We start from the raw sequence: 18,661 nt of genomic DNA, 5'->3' as shown, positions 1-18,661 counted from the left end.
CAGTGGGGCTATTTACTTGCTGTTATGATATTTGAAACGTCTTTTTATGCATTCTCTTAACAGCTTTACTTGAATTTGAACGAGCTGAGCTCCCATAACTCCACCTCGACTCATCTGCTTAACCGACCTGTCGACTTGTTTATTAGATGAGCACACCACCACGTGACTGTGTTGGTGTAGTCAATTTCTTCAATAGTGTCTTTATCCTTTTTATAATTTAATTATTTCTATTTTAGAACTTTGTTATAAGTTTCCTTTTTGTCCATCCATGCTACTTAAGTGACGATGGAAACTCGTCCTTAGTAAATATCTAAAAATTCGTCTCAGTCAATGTTAATTATTCTCGTAATAAGCAAGCGACCTAGCCCCAACTAGTCTTGTATCAGTCAATCAGTTTCAAATTCAATTAAGGGTGGGAAACCTTCCAGTTTCATATTGCAGACTCTGCCCTGGGGACCTAAATCGGGTTTGGCCCCACCTAAGTAGGCCTGCACACTGAGCCGAGCCAACTCGGGCTGGACTTGAATTCAGTCAAAACAACGCAGCTCGTGCTCGACTCGTTTATAAACGAGCCGAGTTCAAGCTTATAATGATACTCAACGATAAACAAGTCGAGTTCGAGTTTTAGGAACTCAACTCATTTACACTCGATTCAACTCGCAAACCGATAATACTCTATATAATATTGCCAAAATACCAGTTTCTCAAGTTACTCGCGTTATACGAGTTACATGAGTCAACCCTTACACGAGTTAAACGAGTTACACGAGTCAACGCTGACACGAGTTGAACAAGTTAATACTTATACGAATTAATGCTAAAAGAGTTAATGGGTAAACAAGTTAAATGGTTTAAACGAGTCGAGTTCGAGTTCGATTTTGTGTAGTTGAGTCGAGCTCAAGCTTGCTATAAGGAGCTCGAGTCGAGTTCGAGCAGAGCTTGAGCTCCAGTCCTTTTTTAGCAGAGTCGAGTTGAAGCTGACCAAGCTCAGGCTCGACTCGGCTCGTGTGCAGCCCTACCCATGAACCCCAGAGACAATATTCCCTTAACGCATGTCAGGCTCATAATGCCCTGGGATCTGGGATCTAAATCAGGTTTGGCCCGGCTGTAGGGTCCAAAATTTAGTACACGTTCCCAATAGCCCATGAAAGCCAAACATAGTATTCCCTCAGTTCAGGTCGAGCCCATGAACGCCAGATGCCTAGATCAGGGATAAAATTTGACAACACTTAAGTGAGGCTTTTTTGCCACATATTTTAAGCTCTTATTTATAATGAATATATGTAACAAGAAAATGGTAAAAACCAGATGCCTAGATCAGGGATTTTAAAATAATTTCTCTCTCTCTCTCTTGGGGTTGGTTTATGTGGAACCAGCCGCATGTTAGAGTGCGGAGCTTGATCCCTATTTAATAGGTTTTCTTAATTTCCATGAAATTTTATAAGGATATTATTGTCACAACTGGAGGTTAAGCTCTATGTTCATCAATATTATTGTCATAATCTGGAAGTGACCCAGCTGAACCACTCGTGATTCAGCTAGGCTGGTTTAGTTGACAACAGGGGCGGAGCCAGAAATTTTTTTCTATAAAACTTTAAGTATACTGTTAAAAATTATCAATTAGCAGTGAAGTAGTGACGCAGGTCTTGTAGGGCTGTTCTATGTAACTGAACCCAAGTCTATCTAGGTCTAACAACTAAATTGTGCTTTTGAAGAATGGGTTTGTGGTGCGTATGCCCCATAGAGACTCCACCGAACTCCACTCCTCGTTGTCCAAAATGGGTTAATTGACCCACCCGTAAATCCTCCGTAACTAGGGATGTCGATGGATCGAATTCGGATTGGATATATCTTTAATCATATTTGTTTTTCAGATATTCACATATTCAGATTTAAATTTGGATTCGAATTCAAATAAAGAAAAATCATATCCAAATCCGAATCTGAAATACAATTTTACGATCGGAATCCAATTTTTATATTTATATCCGAATCCGAATTTTGAACCGGATTTTGCAAATTTTCAAATTTTAATAGCATTAGATACATGATATTTGTCTAAAAATAAATTTGGTCCGAATCCGTATCTGATCGGATGTCATTTATTAAATCTGAATTCAATCTAATTTCTTAATCGGATATTAATTTCTTTTCCATATCGGATTTTTTACAGATCGGATCGGTCGGATATATTGACATCCTCTACCATAACCATGTTTAGGTTCAATTAGGAGCAAGTCCCTAGATTTTAATAATCTTTACAATTAAAATTAAAGTTCAAAACTCTAAAACTATATTAAACTTCCCTTTTATGTGTTTATATTTACAAAATAATACGTTGGTTTTTTATGATAATTACCATGTAAATAATAAAAATCATCTTAAATCTTCGAAAACACGTACAATAATGAGTTGGGTAAGGGCCGCCCGGGGCCGTGGGAGTATTTATGTAAAGGTATATTTGCAAGTGTGTGTGTTTGTGTCACGCGCATGAGCATTGCGTTTGGAAAATGATATGTATTGCATTTAAAACTTACTTTTAGTTATGTAAATGTATATTTACACTGACTTCCTCTAAGTCGACAATTTAAGAACATTGCATTTGGAAAATCTGATTCACAATGTTTTTGTTGTACTGATGTAGCAAGTTCTTCAAATGATAGTAAAAAAAAAATTCTCACGTTTTAGAAGGCGAAGTTTTTCTAAGATATAATATAGTGAGCTTAAAAAAAATACTGAAAAAATAAGGTGAGTGTTTAAAAAAGTAAAAACTAAAAGTTAGGAGAAAATAAAATAAGTGAAAAACTAATAACATAAATATTACAAAATAAGTGAATTTATAACAAATAAAAATTAAAAATGAAAGGGAGCAATTTGGCATAAAAAAACATGAAAAAATAAAGAAAATGAAAAAAAAAGGGAGTTTCCGTTTTTTTTTTGTCTTGGCATTGGTTTCAAAAAAAAAAAAGCGTTTTCTTGATTCTTTTGTACACGGAGTGGTGCACATAACCAGCTTTGCTCGATATGGCTCAACTACGTGAGCACTAGTTCTTGTGGATGTGTTTTGAGTGTGTGTTTGTTATGTGGAGCTTTTTGTGTGGTTGTGTTTTTATTTATTATATAAAGTGACCCTCAACAATCATTTACTTATTTATTATATATAATGTCCCATAATCATTTTTGCTATTTATTTATATCCTCCAAGAGGTTGAGTTAGTGCTAGGCGTGTGCATTGGGTCGGTCCGGTGCCCAGTGTCCGAAACCAAGCTTGAGCCAAAGGCCTGAAACCCAAGCTCAAATTTAGCGTGGTTAAAATAAAAAAAATAGAATACAAAATAAAATTTTTAGATATAAAATACATTTTTCTAATAAAATATATATTATTAGTAAAATAAAAATATTATTAAAAACTTATCGAACCAAATCGACCTCATCGAATCAGCCAAATTGGCCGACCCGGTGGGTTTTTTCAGGTAAGGTACAGGGTACTTGTCGGGTACCTGGTCCGATGCCCACCTCTACGGATAGGTAGAGGAACAGTTTCTCTTTGTCCCAATCTATGCAAATGGAGGGGCATTTTCAGCCCCTCCTAGAGGAACAGATTAATTTAGTTTCTGGAAATGTAGAACAAGATGTCCTCATTCTTTTGCTGCTCTGGGAACACTAATCAAACGCCTCAGAGAGACCGAACTCACGATTATGCCCTTGAGGCTATGCACTAATCACTCGCTCCTTGTGAGCATTAAACACAACAGGCAAGTAACTGGGGGACAGCAAAGGAGCAAGTTGGAAAACTAAGATGTATTACAAAGAAAGGAAATTTCAGGTCCAGATTTGAGATATTGGCATCTTACTTATCAAGACTTCAGATCCGTGACTGTTAACTTAGATGTTCGGGGATCCAAATAGATCAGGTTCGAATAGGATGTGATTTTAACCATATATACTTTTTGGGATGTTTCTATATTCAAATTTGAGTTTGAACATGAAAAAAGAAAAGTGTGTGTCATATTTGAATCAGAAGAGATCCATGATTGTTAACCATGTTGCTTGGAGATGCAAATAGATCAGGTCTCCATCTTTTCATGAATTTGATAAATAATGAGGATATCTTAAATTCATGGGTCTCAAGTTTGTAATTTTCTAATATTGGTTAATTTAATGTGGGCATATATATATATATATATATATATATATATATATATATATATATATATATATATATATATATATATATATATATGTTGGTAAATGGGTGACCTCTGAGTGTAAAAAAATCATCATAAATGAGAAAAAGTTGTTAATTAATGCTCAATAACGAAAATAACATATCTCGTCTGGATTTGATTTTAAAACACAGGTTTGAATCCGAGCCATATTAGGTCCGATTAGGTGAACACTGGATCTGACCCGGTCCGAAGAGCTTGTTAACGCTCCCTACCTTAATTGGGTGATGATCAATATTGGGAAAAACGTAATGGCATTTTTGTCCGCAAAAGTTTGCTCCCCAACTGACAGGCAGGCTTACTACGCAGCGCTTGCCCACGAAATGACGTGAAAGCCCTTTAGTCATTTCTCAGCTGGAACGGCAAAAGAGCGCTGAACATTTTCGTTGTTTTGTAGAGTAACGAGGGTGATTTTGTCCTCGTTGTTGTATATAAGGGCTTCCCGCTCCGACGAAATTCAAAGTTTCGCGGTCGATGAGGGCGCCATTGTGGGAGAAAAGAAGCGAAGAAAACGAGCAGAAACTCGAACGCGGGAGCGAAATGCGCAGAGCGTCGGGGTCGAGGGAGGCGAAGGCAGTAGCGGCTGCTTTGCTGTCGCTCGCCTTCTCCCTCCCTGTACCTTCAGCCGCGCCGACTCCCTCCGGCTCCCTCACAAGGTAAGATCTCTTTCTCCTTTTCTCTCTTCCCTGTTACGTTCGTCCTGCCTGAAATCGGGTCCCTGCACTTACCTTTTCACCGTCATCACGGTTGCGATTTGGTTTTTCTGCAGCTCAAGTGCGACGCTTGCAGGCGAAACTTCTGTGGACGGCCTTCTTCTTCTCTCGCTTGCTGCGTTTCACCTCCGGATCGTTGAATTCAAGGTGATCATGAATAATTCTCTAGATCTCCTTAAGTTTTACGTGAAGCAGAGGATCTCTCGTTAACTTTTAATTAAGAGAAAGAAAATGTCAGATCGGATAGATCGTAGCAAGTTTTTTCTGATCGATTTACTCAATCCAGCCAAATTCAAATCGAAAACTATGAGAGTCCAGCTGATCGGTATGAAAACGATATGCGGTTCTTCTCAAGCTTAGTTTTGCTGTCCTCATCTCATCTGCCCGAACAGAGGAGCAAATTTAAAATGAAACAGATATTTCTTTACGTGATTAATCATCAGGAATCAACTTCTCTTTTTTGTTAAGATATAGTTCTTTTTTTGTTCATCACTTTCTCAACATCGACAGGTAACCATATATCTCGATAAAGTTTGTTAGTGTCTAATGGAATTCACACCGCTGCTGTTCTGATCAGGTGCGGGATTTTGAAACATGCATGTTTACAACCTGAATAGGTGCAGTAGGATGTTTGAATCATTTTCTCTTTAATAGTAACGAGCCCTTTGGCTAGCTAAAGCATTACGTGCAATTTTTCATGAAGATATAATGAAATTGGAAGTACAATCCATGGACAAGATGACGAATTAACAAGCTTTGTATCATTATTAACCCTTTTGTCAACTTATTCCAATCATATATTTCCGAGGATGATCAAATTTTCAAGTGAAAAAGCCGCAAGATCGCTCCAAAACAATTTGTAGATGCCTAACTCTTTTGTTGTTTTCAGGTCTATTTCATTTATTTAAAGAAATTAATCGGACAAAGGAACCTGGTTATCACATTGATCGTAACAGAAGAAGCTTTGATCGTTTTGTTTCTTCCGGGTTTCAGTACTTGTTTCAGCCCCAGTTGATCAAATCCGCTATGCAAAAGCCAGCCAAACAAGAATGATTTCATATAACATTTTTCAAATTCTTCGTTCAAATTTCTCCTTATGCAAAAGCAAGCCAAACAGAACGATATTGTGTAAACATTTTTTAAATTCTTCATTCAAATTTCTCGATCAAAATTGATTATGTAAATTTTATTAACTTTTTTTAATATATCGGTTCAGGAAACGGAATATATATAACGGAGCCTAGACTTCAATGACCAAGTGGAACTGCCCTATTTCTTTTTGCACGGATTTATATGGAGCTGCGTAGGATCGGTTTTGAATTAGACAAAACTGACCTGCTATTTCTTCATCTGGTCGAGAAACTAAATCCCAAAAAATTAGAGAGAGGATTTGTGTACCCTAAAAATGGAAATATTGATAGAATAAATAACAATTATTTTGATATTCAGCTATCTTTCTAAGGAGCTTTTAATTGGATGGAGAATATTATATGACAAATTGGATAAAATTTACAGTCGATTTGGATCCGGCAATGCTGTTTTTCTTCATATTCAGAACAATAGCTGATCCAGATGCATCCTTTTACATGGGAAGAGCATTTCTGACTTTCTACCAGATCCAACACGTTTTCTACCACTTTTTTGTCAGATTCAGTTATCCTGGAATGTCTCCGGGAGTGGTTCAACATAGTCAATCGGATTTGTTTGAATCCAGATTCAGATTGTAAAACTGAATCCAGCTTTAGTGTTGCAATTTGGTTTTGATCCAGATTGAATTTGTTCCACTCGCGCCCAGTTTATGCACTTAAGGTCAAATTTGAAGACATTTTCAGATCCAAAATAAGCTTCGGCCCTCTTTGCTTCCGTAAAAATAAAGGTACCGGATATCTTGTTTGAGAGTAAGTAAAATGCTGCTGCTTATTTCAGATAATTTGGACAACTCGTTTTTTGTAAGGATCTAATTAATATGTCCAAGTTTTTTTTATGAAGAACATGCACAGTTCGATTATATGATTAACTAATATAAAATATTATTGCATTTGAATAATGGTTGACAGTTGAGGGAAATAGCAAAATCCTGTAATTACACTTTAAAGGTCGATTATCTTGTAAACCGTTTAGTGATGAAATCGGTTGGGAGCATGATTTTCGCATCAAACCTAGTTCCAACGTATATATAAATTAATTAATATATATATATATATATATATATATATATATATATATATATATATATATATATATATATGTATGTATGTGTGTGTATCTTTGTCAACACCAAGTGTTTGATATGAATTTAATCTGAAATTTTGAAGCAAAGCAAAGCGAGATGTAGGCATGCTTAAGGTTTGAGGCAGAACGCCGGAAGACGTGACACACAATCTGGTTTTCATTAGTGCTAAAAGATCAAAATTTTGTGGCATAAACTAAGGCACTAGCTTTCTTTTAAGAAAATATGCAGGGGATATTCCCCGATAAAAAAAAGTAAGGATGTTGGTTATTTATTTTCTGTAAACTTCACTTTTAAGTAAAACAGCAAAGAATGATTGATTCTGTAGAAATATCCGTAACTTATAATTGTATTAACCGTTCAGTTTTTATTTATAGCCCTGATATTGATTAATTTCCTCCGGTATTTCGTAAAAACGAAAAAGAAAAAATTAATGAACAACAATTGAAGTGACAATTTTTAGCGTGCAGCAGGCCGCGAGGAAGGCTCGGTCAAAGCGGAGGCCTTCGAGGGAACCGGGCTGGGGCCATAGAACGCAGGCCTGGAAAGAAGAAGAGAGATCGGGAGAGCGTGGGGTTGTCACGGTCGAGGAATCGATGAACTCGAGTTCGTCGTCGTGCGTCACCCACTGCAGGGAGTCCGTTGGGCGACCATCCTCAGCGAGAAAGCTGGAGTGCTCGAGGCCGAGGACTGGGTGGACACGGGGTTACGTGAGCCATCCGGGGATCCGTCGTCGGGCCAAGGCCATCCTGGATTTCCTCTCCACCGCGAGCTCGGCCTCCTCTGAATTCCATATCCGTGGGGTCTTCGGCAACAGTCCGGACACAAGCAAGGCGCTGAGAATGTAAGTCTCTCTCCTCAATCTCAAGCAGCGACTTTACCGTTTTCTTGTCACTTCTAGCTTTGCTTCTTGTTTAGTATCACATTCATCCTCGTAACAACCCGGGAAGCCTTGCGTTTTATTCGATCTGACCGGTCTCTGACATCATCGTATGGAACTTACTTGGTTTCTGCGAGATCTCCCTTTTCCGACATCGTTGTCTGATTACATTTGAAAGTCATTTTTTGAAGTTTCTTGAGAAATTTCTTTCCCTAAGGACGCAATATTCTTGGTCCTAGACCTAAAATTAAATTAATTTACTAATCTTATTTGATGTAATTAAGAGTTTCTGTATGACTCTCATGGAGCTACATATTGGAATTTATCAAACATATGAAGCCTGCGGAACCAATTATTAGGTCGAGAATGACTTTAGTTCGTCCATTTTCCGTTGTACTTTAACCAAGCGTATACTTCCGGCTGTATCTGTCTATCGTGTAGCGTAGTTGATGAGACCTGCGGTGCATCAAGCAATGTCTCTCAGGTTTTATTCATGTGCGTAAAGACAAAGGCACGTGTAGGCATTGTCTGGTCAACTACCCATACTGACAAATATAAAAATATTTATTTTCATAAAAATATTTTATATATTGTTGTTACTTTAAATTTTATAATTTGCGCCCTTTATCAGAATTTTTTGGTCTGCCCCTACACGTATGGCTACCTAACGCTTGGAGATAAATCGACAATGTAGTTGATGCATCACCGATTTCGTCTACAATGCACGCAAATGTTCATACATCGCATAGAAATCCTGTTTATACCAAGATAAAAGTTTTGCTTATCTTGCTTTTCAGACTTTTGCGGACAGAAAAAATAAGGAGGTCCGGAGTTGGAGGCAGAGCGGATCCTTTCCTTTACACGGTAAGCCAACAACGGACCATCAAAATTCCTTTACAATTTCAAGTAAATTTTAAATAATAGCTACCATGTTGTTGTTGCTGCTGCTGTTATTACTTTATTATTATCATTAAAGCACTCGTGCTTGTGCTGTTGCGGGTTGCATCATTCGTAGTGAGATTTGAAAATAAAGAACGAGTGTTTTGTTATTTAATTTCTATTGCAGCATGTGCGGACTAAACCTGCCTTGCAGCGTATTCGACTATTCAGAAGATGAACCATTACACCCGTAGCTGCTATTGAGTCCAGTTGTGATCGACGAAGCTGTAGTAGCAGTTTACATGTATCGGTAGTTTTTCGTACGATAGATCCTTAATGAGCTCCATAGGTCCTCCATGCAAGCATAAATTTGTATATATGATTTCTTTTAGGTTCTTTGTTTCAAAATTATCCATGCTTAATTGACAATTCCTCTGTACACAAAATTTGAAATTGATGATGAATAAATTCATGACGCTTGCATTTTTAAGACGAACTGATCCTGTCGTCACTTTAACAGCGTAGCAGGTTATCGCCATCGTTTAGTGAGCAAAACCTGTTTATATTTATTTTATTAGTACTTGTACAAGTGTAAAGCGGAGATTGCTTCATCAACAACTAGTTATGTGATGCTAATGTGTAGTGCTAATGGCCTACGTGGTTGGATTGAACAGGAAATTCTTTTTCATTTTTTATGACCATGCATGAAAACCTCCATTGATAATCGCCCACACATAAGATACATGCGTACCATGTCTTCTGGTTATTATTCAACCTAGAACCCCTGGGGTAGGCCTCTCTTGTGATACAGGAGTTGCACTCTCACATGTTGAATCTCTAGGGCTCCATCAACTTAAATAGTTTGAAGCTCACCGATCTTTGAGTTGATTGCGGAAGCATCGTCTGTTTTGATTTGCTCACTGAGAGATGCATTTTCACAGGTAGCGGGTTCCCGCGGCGACGTCGTTTCAGCCTGAATGACGACGACTGGTCTCATTGGATCTCCCTCACGGATTTTCGGCCTCTTGTCATATGAAGGATCCGATTGATCGGTCGTTTCAACGTTAGTTAGCAGATCAATGTGCCTTAATTGTATCATAGATGGGAGAGAGCGTTGCAGAGTCCTCATCCGCAACAAAAGAATAAAAGAGGCCGAAGAACAGGTAGTACGGTGTATCTACAGTTTTTTGTTCTTTCTTTGGTAGCTACACTCTTCATATTGGTCATTTTGGTCTGAATGCGTACCAACCTAGCTATTCTCGCTCTTGCTCCTACAAGTCTGCCATAGAAAGAAAACAGAACATCTAGAACAGAGATGTCAGCGGGTCCAAATAGGGTTTGGCCCTGGCTTTACCAAGCCCAACTCAATGGGGTCCGGCTTATCTGGATTTAAATTCAGGGCCGGATTTGTCGCAAACAAAATCAGGACCTGGACTAGCTTAAGATTCGCATGTTTACATGTGAACTACTCAGATGTTTATTAACGGATCATTTTCTGCTTACCATAATTGGATTCAGGTCTACCGTCTGGAAGCCTCGTTAATGGCATTACTTACCATTCGAGACAGTTTCCATTGCGGGCAAATCTGCAGCCACGTTAACCTAAGTTTCAGTCGATAGACGTTTTCATGGTAGACTCTCAAAAGGGTTAGGTATGACCCAACCAGTTGTGGTACTGCCAAGCAATTATGATGGCCTGCGACCAAAATGGGTCCGCACCACAATTGTGCATGACAGATAGAAGCTTAAGAAAACAATAATGTCAAAATGGGAGCGAGAGATGGAGGACAAATTTTTCTTCCATTAACTAGTGCTCCATATCTAATACAGGCAATTCCAGAAATGAGAAAATTTCTGTTTCACAGAGACAGGTTTCCCTGCAAAAATCAATACATACCCATCTACAAAAAGAATTTCTCAACCGAACCCACTTGCCCAAACCATCTCCAGCACTTTTCCTGCTAGTAGATGTTCCATATGTTACAACAGTTCCAGTAGAAGGGGGTCACCAGAAGACATGGCTCTGATGAGCTTCATGAACTCAGAATCAGCAGACACCGTCCAAGGGTGCACAGCAGCAGCTTGCACTGAATAGAAACTCAAAGGATCGGATGCCTTGCCGGTTCTGTAAACCATGCTCCTAAATGCTTCAGAGTCGAAATTAGATGGTGAATCCATTGCCAAGAAAAACATTGGCACTGCAAGTTTCTGATGCAGTTTCTGATCTCCAACATGACCCACAAGGTCAGCAAAGTCACCCACAAAACGCCGAGGAACATAGAATACATCTGAGGTGCAGACAACAAACTTTTCGTTGCCCACATTTTCCTTGTAGTTAACTTGAAAATGAACAGGAAGGGTGTCAATGAGCTTTCTCAGGATCTCGGCACCTTCCTTCAAATATGCAGGTGCGTCTTTGTAATTTGAAAACTTGGTCTTCCAGGACTCAGGAACCTGATGAAACAGACAGACTGTTATTACAAAGATTTTCGTAGAGAAAAAAGTACATCTGAACAGTCATCAAGAATTGCCTTATCAGTAATCCATAGCTTATTCTTGTCTGCCCCAAGCAGGTTCCAGTAGTTGAGAATTGTCGTGTCATGAAGAAACAGAAAACCTTCAGCATTTGGGAACCTGTCGAATATCTTGGGAAGAAACCTGAAACATTGGAACATGGTCATCAAACAGAACAGAATCCAACTGATAACTGGAACAGGGTTTCATCTTATCATTTCAAAACCTCTAACAGGTCTTATGGCACGAACTTCCAACTGACAAGCATGCTCGCACAGACACATGCACATGCATAGAATATGTTACATATTTCATGTTGATCAAATGAAAGGAAGAAACAGAAAAAAAAGAAGTCATTTAAAGCAGGATCAGAATCATTTATATGAGAGGTTCGATGTTCTACCTAAAATTGAAAGAAATAACAAAAGATGGAAAGGGACCTATGTCACATGGGTGCAGACGTGGGGGTGGAGCAATTTGAAAGAACCTTGAATATAGGGACATGACCCCATAGAAACAGTGACACACAATTACCAAATTAAATTAACAATTTGTTTTTAAATTATGGAGCAAGCAAGAAAACAAACAATCAAACAAAATAAGACAAACTCCTGAACAAGAATCAGCCACAATCCAAAAACAGCAACATGCAGTAGATGTAGCCACATTTCAAATTGCAAGGGTAAAAAAAGAGTAAAAAAGTAAGACCCGGGGGCAGCCTAGCATGCTTTGCAGAAAGACAGAGACACAGAAGGATGCAACAAATCCATCGTGGTCAGGTGGAAGAGATAGCAACATTAGACTGCCATGGAAGATGACTTTGACCCTCTTTGATTTGTTTGACCTTTCATAGTTTTATTATTAAAGTAAACTATTTTAGTTTAACCCTCAAAGAGAACATGGAAAAGGACTTTGTCAAAATTACCAAGTTCACTATTCGACAAGTCTAGCCACGGGTGAAGGGAGTGCACACGAAATGGCATTGTCCATGCTTGTGGTTGAGTCCAAACCTTCATCCGCATTTGCACCCTTGACTGGCGTGTTGAAATGAGGTGCATTGTCTTCCTAGGGCAAGCCCATATGATATAGAAAGGAACCTCCAAAAGCTCTATCAACCACTTCAGTCACTATAGAGTTTCATTGTATCTATGCAAATAACAACGTTGTATGGCAGAACATTTTCTCAGTTCAAGGCTCAAGCCAATAACTGAGATCAATGGCCATTTGGAGGGCAGTAAGTTCAAGTAGACATGCTTACATTGTGATTTTGATAACTTCTCTTTGATTTTGAGAACGAGTAACTTTCCTTTTATTAAAAACTATTCTTATTTTCAGAATTCCTTGATACTTTTCACTTCCTTAGCATGCAGATTTATAATTTGAACAAAACAGAAAAAACCAGAAAGAAAAGAGAAGAGAATAACTTAAGAAACCCACAGAAAACTACAGAGGAAAAAAAGGAAAGCCTAGTATACAAGATCGGGCATACTACAAACAAGAACCTAGAAGAAAATGAAAGCCCAAAAATGCAATAATTTTGAAATTTAGATTTGAATACCAATGATGTGTAGTTAAACAAGCAGAGCTCTAGAAACAATGTAGCCAATGAAACAGAGCGCGGTTCCACATTTTCAAAAAATGAACAGCAACTGGCAACTATATTATAGTAATATCCATTCACCAAAAGAGAAGGAATTTCAGAAGATATTGAAGGAGAAATAGACATCACCCATCAGGCCTAACATTGATATTCAATAAGAAACTAACTTTGCAATATTACCTACACATGATTACTTGCAGTACAGCAAGATTTGAGCCTCTTAAAGCTAGATAGCAATACAAGCCACACAAGTTTATTCTACTTCAATGTCAACAAAGTTGATAGGTTTTTCTTAGATATTTTATCTAGTGTCTCTCACGATGAATCAAAGTAGTTCTGATTTCTGACATAGAAATAAATAAAGAAAATGTTGGGAATTCTGGCTCAACCAGAGTATGATACCTACCTAGACTGGATATTTGATTTCCTCACAGATTTCAGAACTGAAGTTGTAGATGAATTTGCAAGGATTATAAAGTATGAGCGCCACATAATGTTATCAACTGTGAGTGAACTAAATATATAATCAAGCATCATGTGTAGACCATCCCAATTGATGAACCACATATAGTCGTGATCTATGAAGATCTAATGCAAAGGAAACTATAACCTAATTACCATAAAATTTCTTCTTCATTAATCAAATTGGAAGAAGGAAAAGATAAACGGTAACATGCCACACAAAGGATCAAACGGCAGCTAACCAAAGGCAAAACAGAATTGCAAAACTGGTCCAGAGTTCACATTGCCACACAAAGAAACAAATCTATCGCCAGTTCTTGGAAAAAAAAAAACCCAAAGAAAGCTTAATTTCATAATAACAAAAGAACTTACTTATAGATTTCCTGGAATTCGCCACCATTTTCGACTCCACGTTCGGGGTTGCCCTGCTCCGAGAGAATAACCACCCGCTTGAATATCCGGCCATATAGCATTTTCCACTCCAATGCAGTATGATTCACCCTGCTCCCATCACAGTACATGATAAGAACAACATTACCAAAGCTCTTCCGCCACTGGATGAGGTCTCCAATCTCGGAATTCACAGTGCCAGCTTCTTGAACCCCAAGATGCATTGATGGAAGCTTGGGCGGGTAGAATTCCTTGGGATCGCCATGACCAATAACAGTCTGTCCCCGATCAAGCTCAAGGGTCATCAATCTTGGCTGAACATAACCAACTGCCAAAAGGTCCAGGAGCCAAGCAACCGTAAACTTAACATCCTTCTCTGTCCAGAACCCCTCTTCTGCCATTGAATAGCTCAAATGCAGTATCCTCTCGAACAGGGTCCGCTTATTCGATCTCCAAGCTACCAAGAACTTGACCAGTCTACCTACATTTATATGCAAATCCTTCTCCTCTGCAAATGGATACGATTCAGCTCGGTCGACTCTATGAACAGTTGGTGGATACACTGCAAGGAAACCCCCCATTTCCCACAGGATCCTCTGTGCCCAGTAGCCTCTGATCACGTCTGAAGCCATGGAGCTAATCGAAACAGGAAGCATCAGTCCCCAGAATGCAGGTCCAAGGAACAAGGTATTGAACGAATTCACAGGCGCCATTAGCCCCTGAGGAAGAGCAACTCGAGGAGCGTTATCGTCGAATTTGATATCGAACGTCTCGAAGTTCGATTTCCTTGTGAAGTAGAAGACGGAGTCGACGTCCGGCAGTCCGTTCGACAGCCCCTGCTGTATGAATTGCATCCCATCATAGACCTCGGTGTAGAATTCTTCGTGGCCGAGGTCGCCGACGTTCTCGAGGGGCAAACCCCGGGGCCAGACCGATCTCTGACCAAAATGTATGTAAGGATTCACCACAGGGCTACCTGGGTTGCTGCTGTTCTTCTTCTGGACTTCGCCGTGAACATACTGCAGCATGGTCTCTCTTCTTGCCGCTTCTCCGACCAATTCGAGATCGAAATGCTTCCCGAGATCCCCGCCGATTACCTGTACCCTGTCGTCGGCGTCGTAGATCTTCTTGGCACCGTGCTGAATGGCGAAGAGATAACCGACGTTCTTCCTAACGTACGAATTGTAGGGCAGGTAGCTGATGATGCGGAACCCTAATTTAGCCTGATCGTCGAGAGAGAGGAAGATGGTACCTTTCAATTGCCAATCTTTCGGGGTGTCGGCATTGCCAATAGCGAGAAGCTGCCAGCCTTTGATCTTCGAGAGATCCCGCAGAGAGTCCGTCGGCGCCGAGGAGACGGAGATGACGATCCATCGCTCGGCCCGGAAAGCGGAGAACTTGGAGGTGTCGGTGATGGCAGGAATGGAGCTGAATTGCACCTCGGGGAAGGGGATCCTCGACTCGATTTCTCGGCGGGAGACAGTCTCGAGGCAGAGGAAGGCGGCGGTGTCTCCGGACCGAAGGAGGAAGAGGAGGAAGAAGAGGGTGACGACGGCGAAGACGACGAAGAAGACCTTGAAGAGGTTATGAGAGAGGCAGAAGGAGAGGCCCCCACCTCCTTCTCCTTCTTTCTCATCGTGCTGCTGCTTGGAGAGAGTAGAGGTCCGGGTTTTGAATTGGGGCTTTGCAAGATTGGGTGCTGCTGCTGCTGGTGTTGATCTGTCCTGGACAAACATTTTTGGTAGAAAGATCAAAAATGGCAGTCTCTCTCTCTCTCTCTCTCTCTCTCTCTCTCTCTCTCTCTCTCTCCTCTCTCTCTCCTTCTTTCTCTCTCTCTTTCTCCCTCAGTGCCTCTTAGCTTCTGCACTTTCTCCAATCCTTTACCTTCCTTCAGATCTACAATTCTTTCTCTCTCCGTTTTCCCAGTGGAATATTGGCTTCATTTTGTTGAATCCTATACTCATCTCTCTCTCTCCCAACATCTTCTGCAGCCAACTGCTCAGTTTCTTTTTTCCTCCTTCCACTTCATTTTTAAGCAATGGGCGTAAGTTAAGCTGACGTCCCCAATTTACGAAAACAGAGTAAAATATCTGCTGCAGCCAGCTGCTTCAGTTTTTCTTCTTTCCTCGTTTCATTTTTCTGCCATGACTTCATCAATTTTAAGCAAGCAGAGCAAGAGGTCGAGATTCCCAATTCACCAAACCAGAATCATTCTCCATTAAACTTTTCATTTCTTACGAAAGGACCTTACCAATCTAACAATTGGAAGGATGGGGAATGGACGTACTACATTGGTAACGTTCATCTGTTTCGGTAGGGAACAAAAGCCTCCCTTGATCCTGAAGTTTACTGCTGCATTTTCATTTATCTTGCTGCTAAACGGTAGAGCTTGATGCTTTCAAAAATGAAACCAATGACTGGTCTTTTATCATTCCATAATCTGACCCGTTATGCCAAACCCCTTGGGCAATTGGGCTCATAAGTAACAGTAACATCCTAAAATGCTTAGTTTGTCTTTGGATGATATATTTAAAAAGTGACATTTTGTTACAATCTAATCTTGATCCAGGGATGATTTCAAATCTGTGTTAGGTTAAATTTACAACTTAAACAAACAGTAAAACTCTCAACTGGGGATCTCAAATCTCGGTTACCTTGTAAAAACCACAAATCCATAGTTTTAAAATCGATGGTATCCTAAGATCCGATACCCAAAACTATCAAACATCACCTTAAACAATCTTTGAAACTTAATTTGTGTGTCTGGATGACATGATAAAAACAATGTTTTCTGTTCCTTCTTTTCTTCTTGAGTTTTGAATGAGACTGTCACAATGCTGTAAATATGGGTTTTCAACTCACATAAAACTATATTTGTGCTGTAATTAGCCGCCGCCACTTGCCTTGAAAAAAAATGTGAGCAATTATGACACACTTGCTTTGTTTGATTATAAGGTATGCATATATTTTTCTATAGGAACCCAATAATCTCCGTCGGTGGAATGGAAGTACTTCCTTTATCTTCATGCCAAGTTGACAACTAAACTCAGCAATTCGGTTGATATTATATTAAAAATTCTGTATTTCCAAATTTTCTGATATAAACCATTCTTTTTCATGCAACAGCGAGATGCGTCCTACCTAACCATCAGTGTTGCATTTAAGTTATCGTATATTTCACACACGTATGAGTAAAATATTGTATGTACTTGAGAAAATAACATGAAGAACTAATATTTCATATTTATTAAAATGATGAAGCGTAAACATCATCTTAGGCAGTTGGTAGTAAAAGGTTGGTGCAAAGGGAGCGAGATATAATGAAGGAAGGCGGAAGTATTTTCAGAAGAATATCATTGTTCAAAAGATCAGGTTGTAGGTTGTGGGGAGTGTTTGGATTACAATCTAAACCTGGTTTTGGGCGAAAAAACCTCGTTTCGCCCCAAAACAAAACCTCTTTTTGCCCCAAAACAACATTTCAAAAGTGTTTGGATGACATTAAAACTGGGTTTTGTCAAAACCTGGTTTTCTGAAAACCTGCTTTCCTCGAGTTTTTCAGGTAAGGTTAATTTTTAACTCTAAACAAAATTGTTCCCTTGTCATCATCCAAGCATCCAAACCAAGTTTACAAAACTAGGTTTCGAACCAGGTTTTCGAAAACTTGGTTTTCACAAAACCAAGTTTGTTGATAACGCACCAGTAGTGGTTTTCAAAATTCAGGAGAGGGCCCCGGAATTTTTTTTCGAAAGGACTAAAAGAAAAGAATGGGGTCAGTAGATTTCCTTTAAAAAAGAAAAAAGATAAGCTGGTTTTTTTTTTTTTGAATTTTTTTAAAAAAATCGAGGGGGCCAGGGGGGCAAAACGTGGGTACAAAACCAACTTTTTCTTAAAAAACTTTTAATGTATCTGCTTTGATTCTTTCTAGAATACAGTCAGTTGGGACGTCCCCTTCATTGCTTGTTTTTTAAATTAATGGCTTCCCTACTTTGATTTGATGCCCGCTTTTTCTTTATTGTCAAGGATTGCTGCTTCTGAATTCCTGTTTGGTCCAACTGCCGACAGCAGCTTATGTGATGCAGATTTTTTAAGCAAAGAATGAGCTGAGATTATTAGTTGATCAGGTTTTGCGGAAAAAAATCTATTGAATTTAATCACCTTAATTAATTTTGAACAGATTTGTAAAATATGTGGAGCCACTCCAGAATTTCGTATGAGATATACGTGGGGCAAGAGTTCAAAAAAAAAAAAAGCCCAGTTCTTTCAATGTGATAGAAAATGATGATGTCCATTGGTGAAGAATTTAGTCTATGAAATTGTTTTTTCAATTTAGAGGTTAACAATCTACCTCTTAGAGAAAAGGCCCCCCGAAGGTCCCTCCACTCCTCTTGCCTCTTAAGTCCTAGGATGTGTCCGCGCCTTCAACTTAGGATTTGTGCTCCACATGACACAGAGGTATAACACTTATAGAGATCCGCTTCTTCAAGACTCTTGACCCACCAGCTACGCTATGATCCTTAAGGTGCATGAAGTTGACTTTACAGAAAATTGATGTATGAAGAAAATTACAGCGGAGCACCCAAAGTTTGTGCAAAGAACAAATCACAGATTAACTTTTGAAAGTGAACAAATAGGCAAACAATTTAAGAGAGATTCTCAATAGGATGCCAAGAAAAGACAAATTAATTTTTGATATAAAATGATAAAAAGAACTCTTCGCTTGGTTGCGGAAAAACAATGTAATCCTTAAGAAGAGTCTTTTTTTTTACA

At 39.1% G+C, this 18,661-nt stretch overlaps 2 protein-coding genes across 2 annotated transcripts; one reads left to right on the top strand and one right to left on the bottom strand.

The window, feature by feature from the left end:
- The first annotated feature begins 7,747 nt into the window (after window positions 1–7,747).
- On the top strand, window positions 7,748–10,362 carry LOC116247576 (uncharacterized). The gene is made up of 3 exons (XM_031619750.2): window positions 7,748–8,013; window positions 8,847–8,913; window positions 9,870–10,362. Exons 1-3 carry the CDS (start codon window positions 7,766–7,768, stop codon window positions 9,903–9,905), a joined length of 351 nt encoding a protein of 116 aa, XP_031475610.2. The 5' UTR covers window positions 7,748–7,765; the 3' UTR covers window positions 9,906–10,362.
- Window positions 10,363–10,711: 349 nt separating this feature from the next.
- On the bottom strand, window positions 10,712–16,220 carry LOC116248418 (probable glycosyltransferase STELLO2). Its single transcript, XM_031621191.2, has 3 exons — window positions 13,877–16,220; window positions 11,460–11,586; window positions 10,712–11,382 (listed from the first exon to the last, which is right to left on the bottom strand). Exons 1-3 carry the CDS (start codon window positions 15,628–15,630, stop codon window positions 10,909–10,911), a joined length of 2,355 nt encoding a protein of 784 aa, XP_031477051.1. The 5' UTR covers window positions 15,631–16,220; the 3' UTR covers window positions 10,712–10,908.
- Between the last annotated feature and the right edge of the window lie 2,441 nt (window positions 16,221–18,661).

This window comes from Nymphaea colorata, chromosome 2, assembly GCF_008831285.2.
Source record: "Nymphaea colorata isolate Beijing-Zhang1983 chromosome 2, ASM883128v2, whole genome shotgun sequence".
Classification (NCBI taxonomy): Eukaryota; Viridiplantae; Streptophyta; class Magnoliopsida; order Nymphaeales; family Nymphaeaceae; genus Nymphaea; species Nymphaea colorata.
Note: the sequence above shows the minus strand (reverse complement) of the source record. Positions and strands in the feature narration are given on the sequence as shown.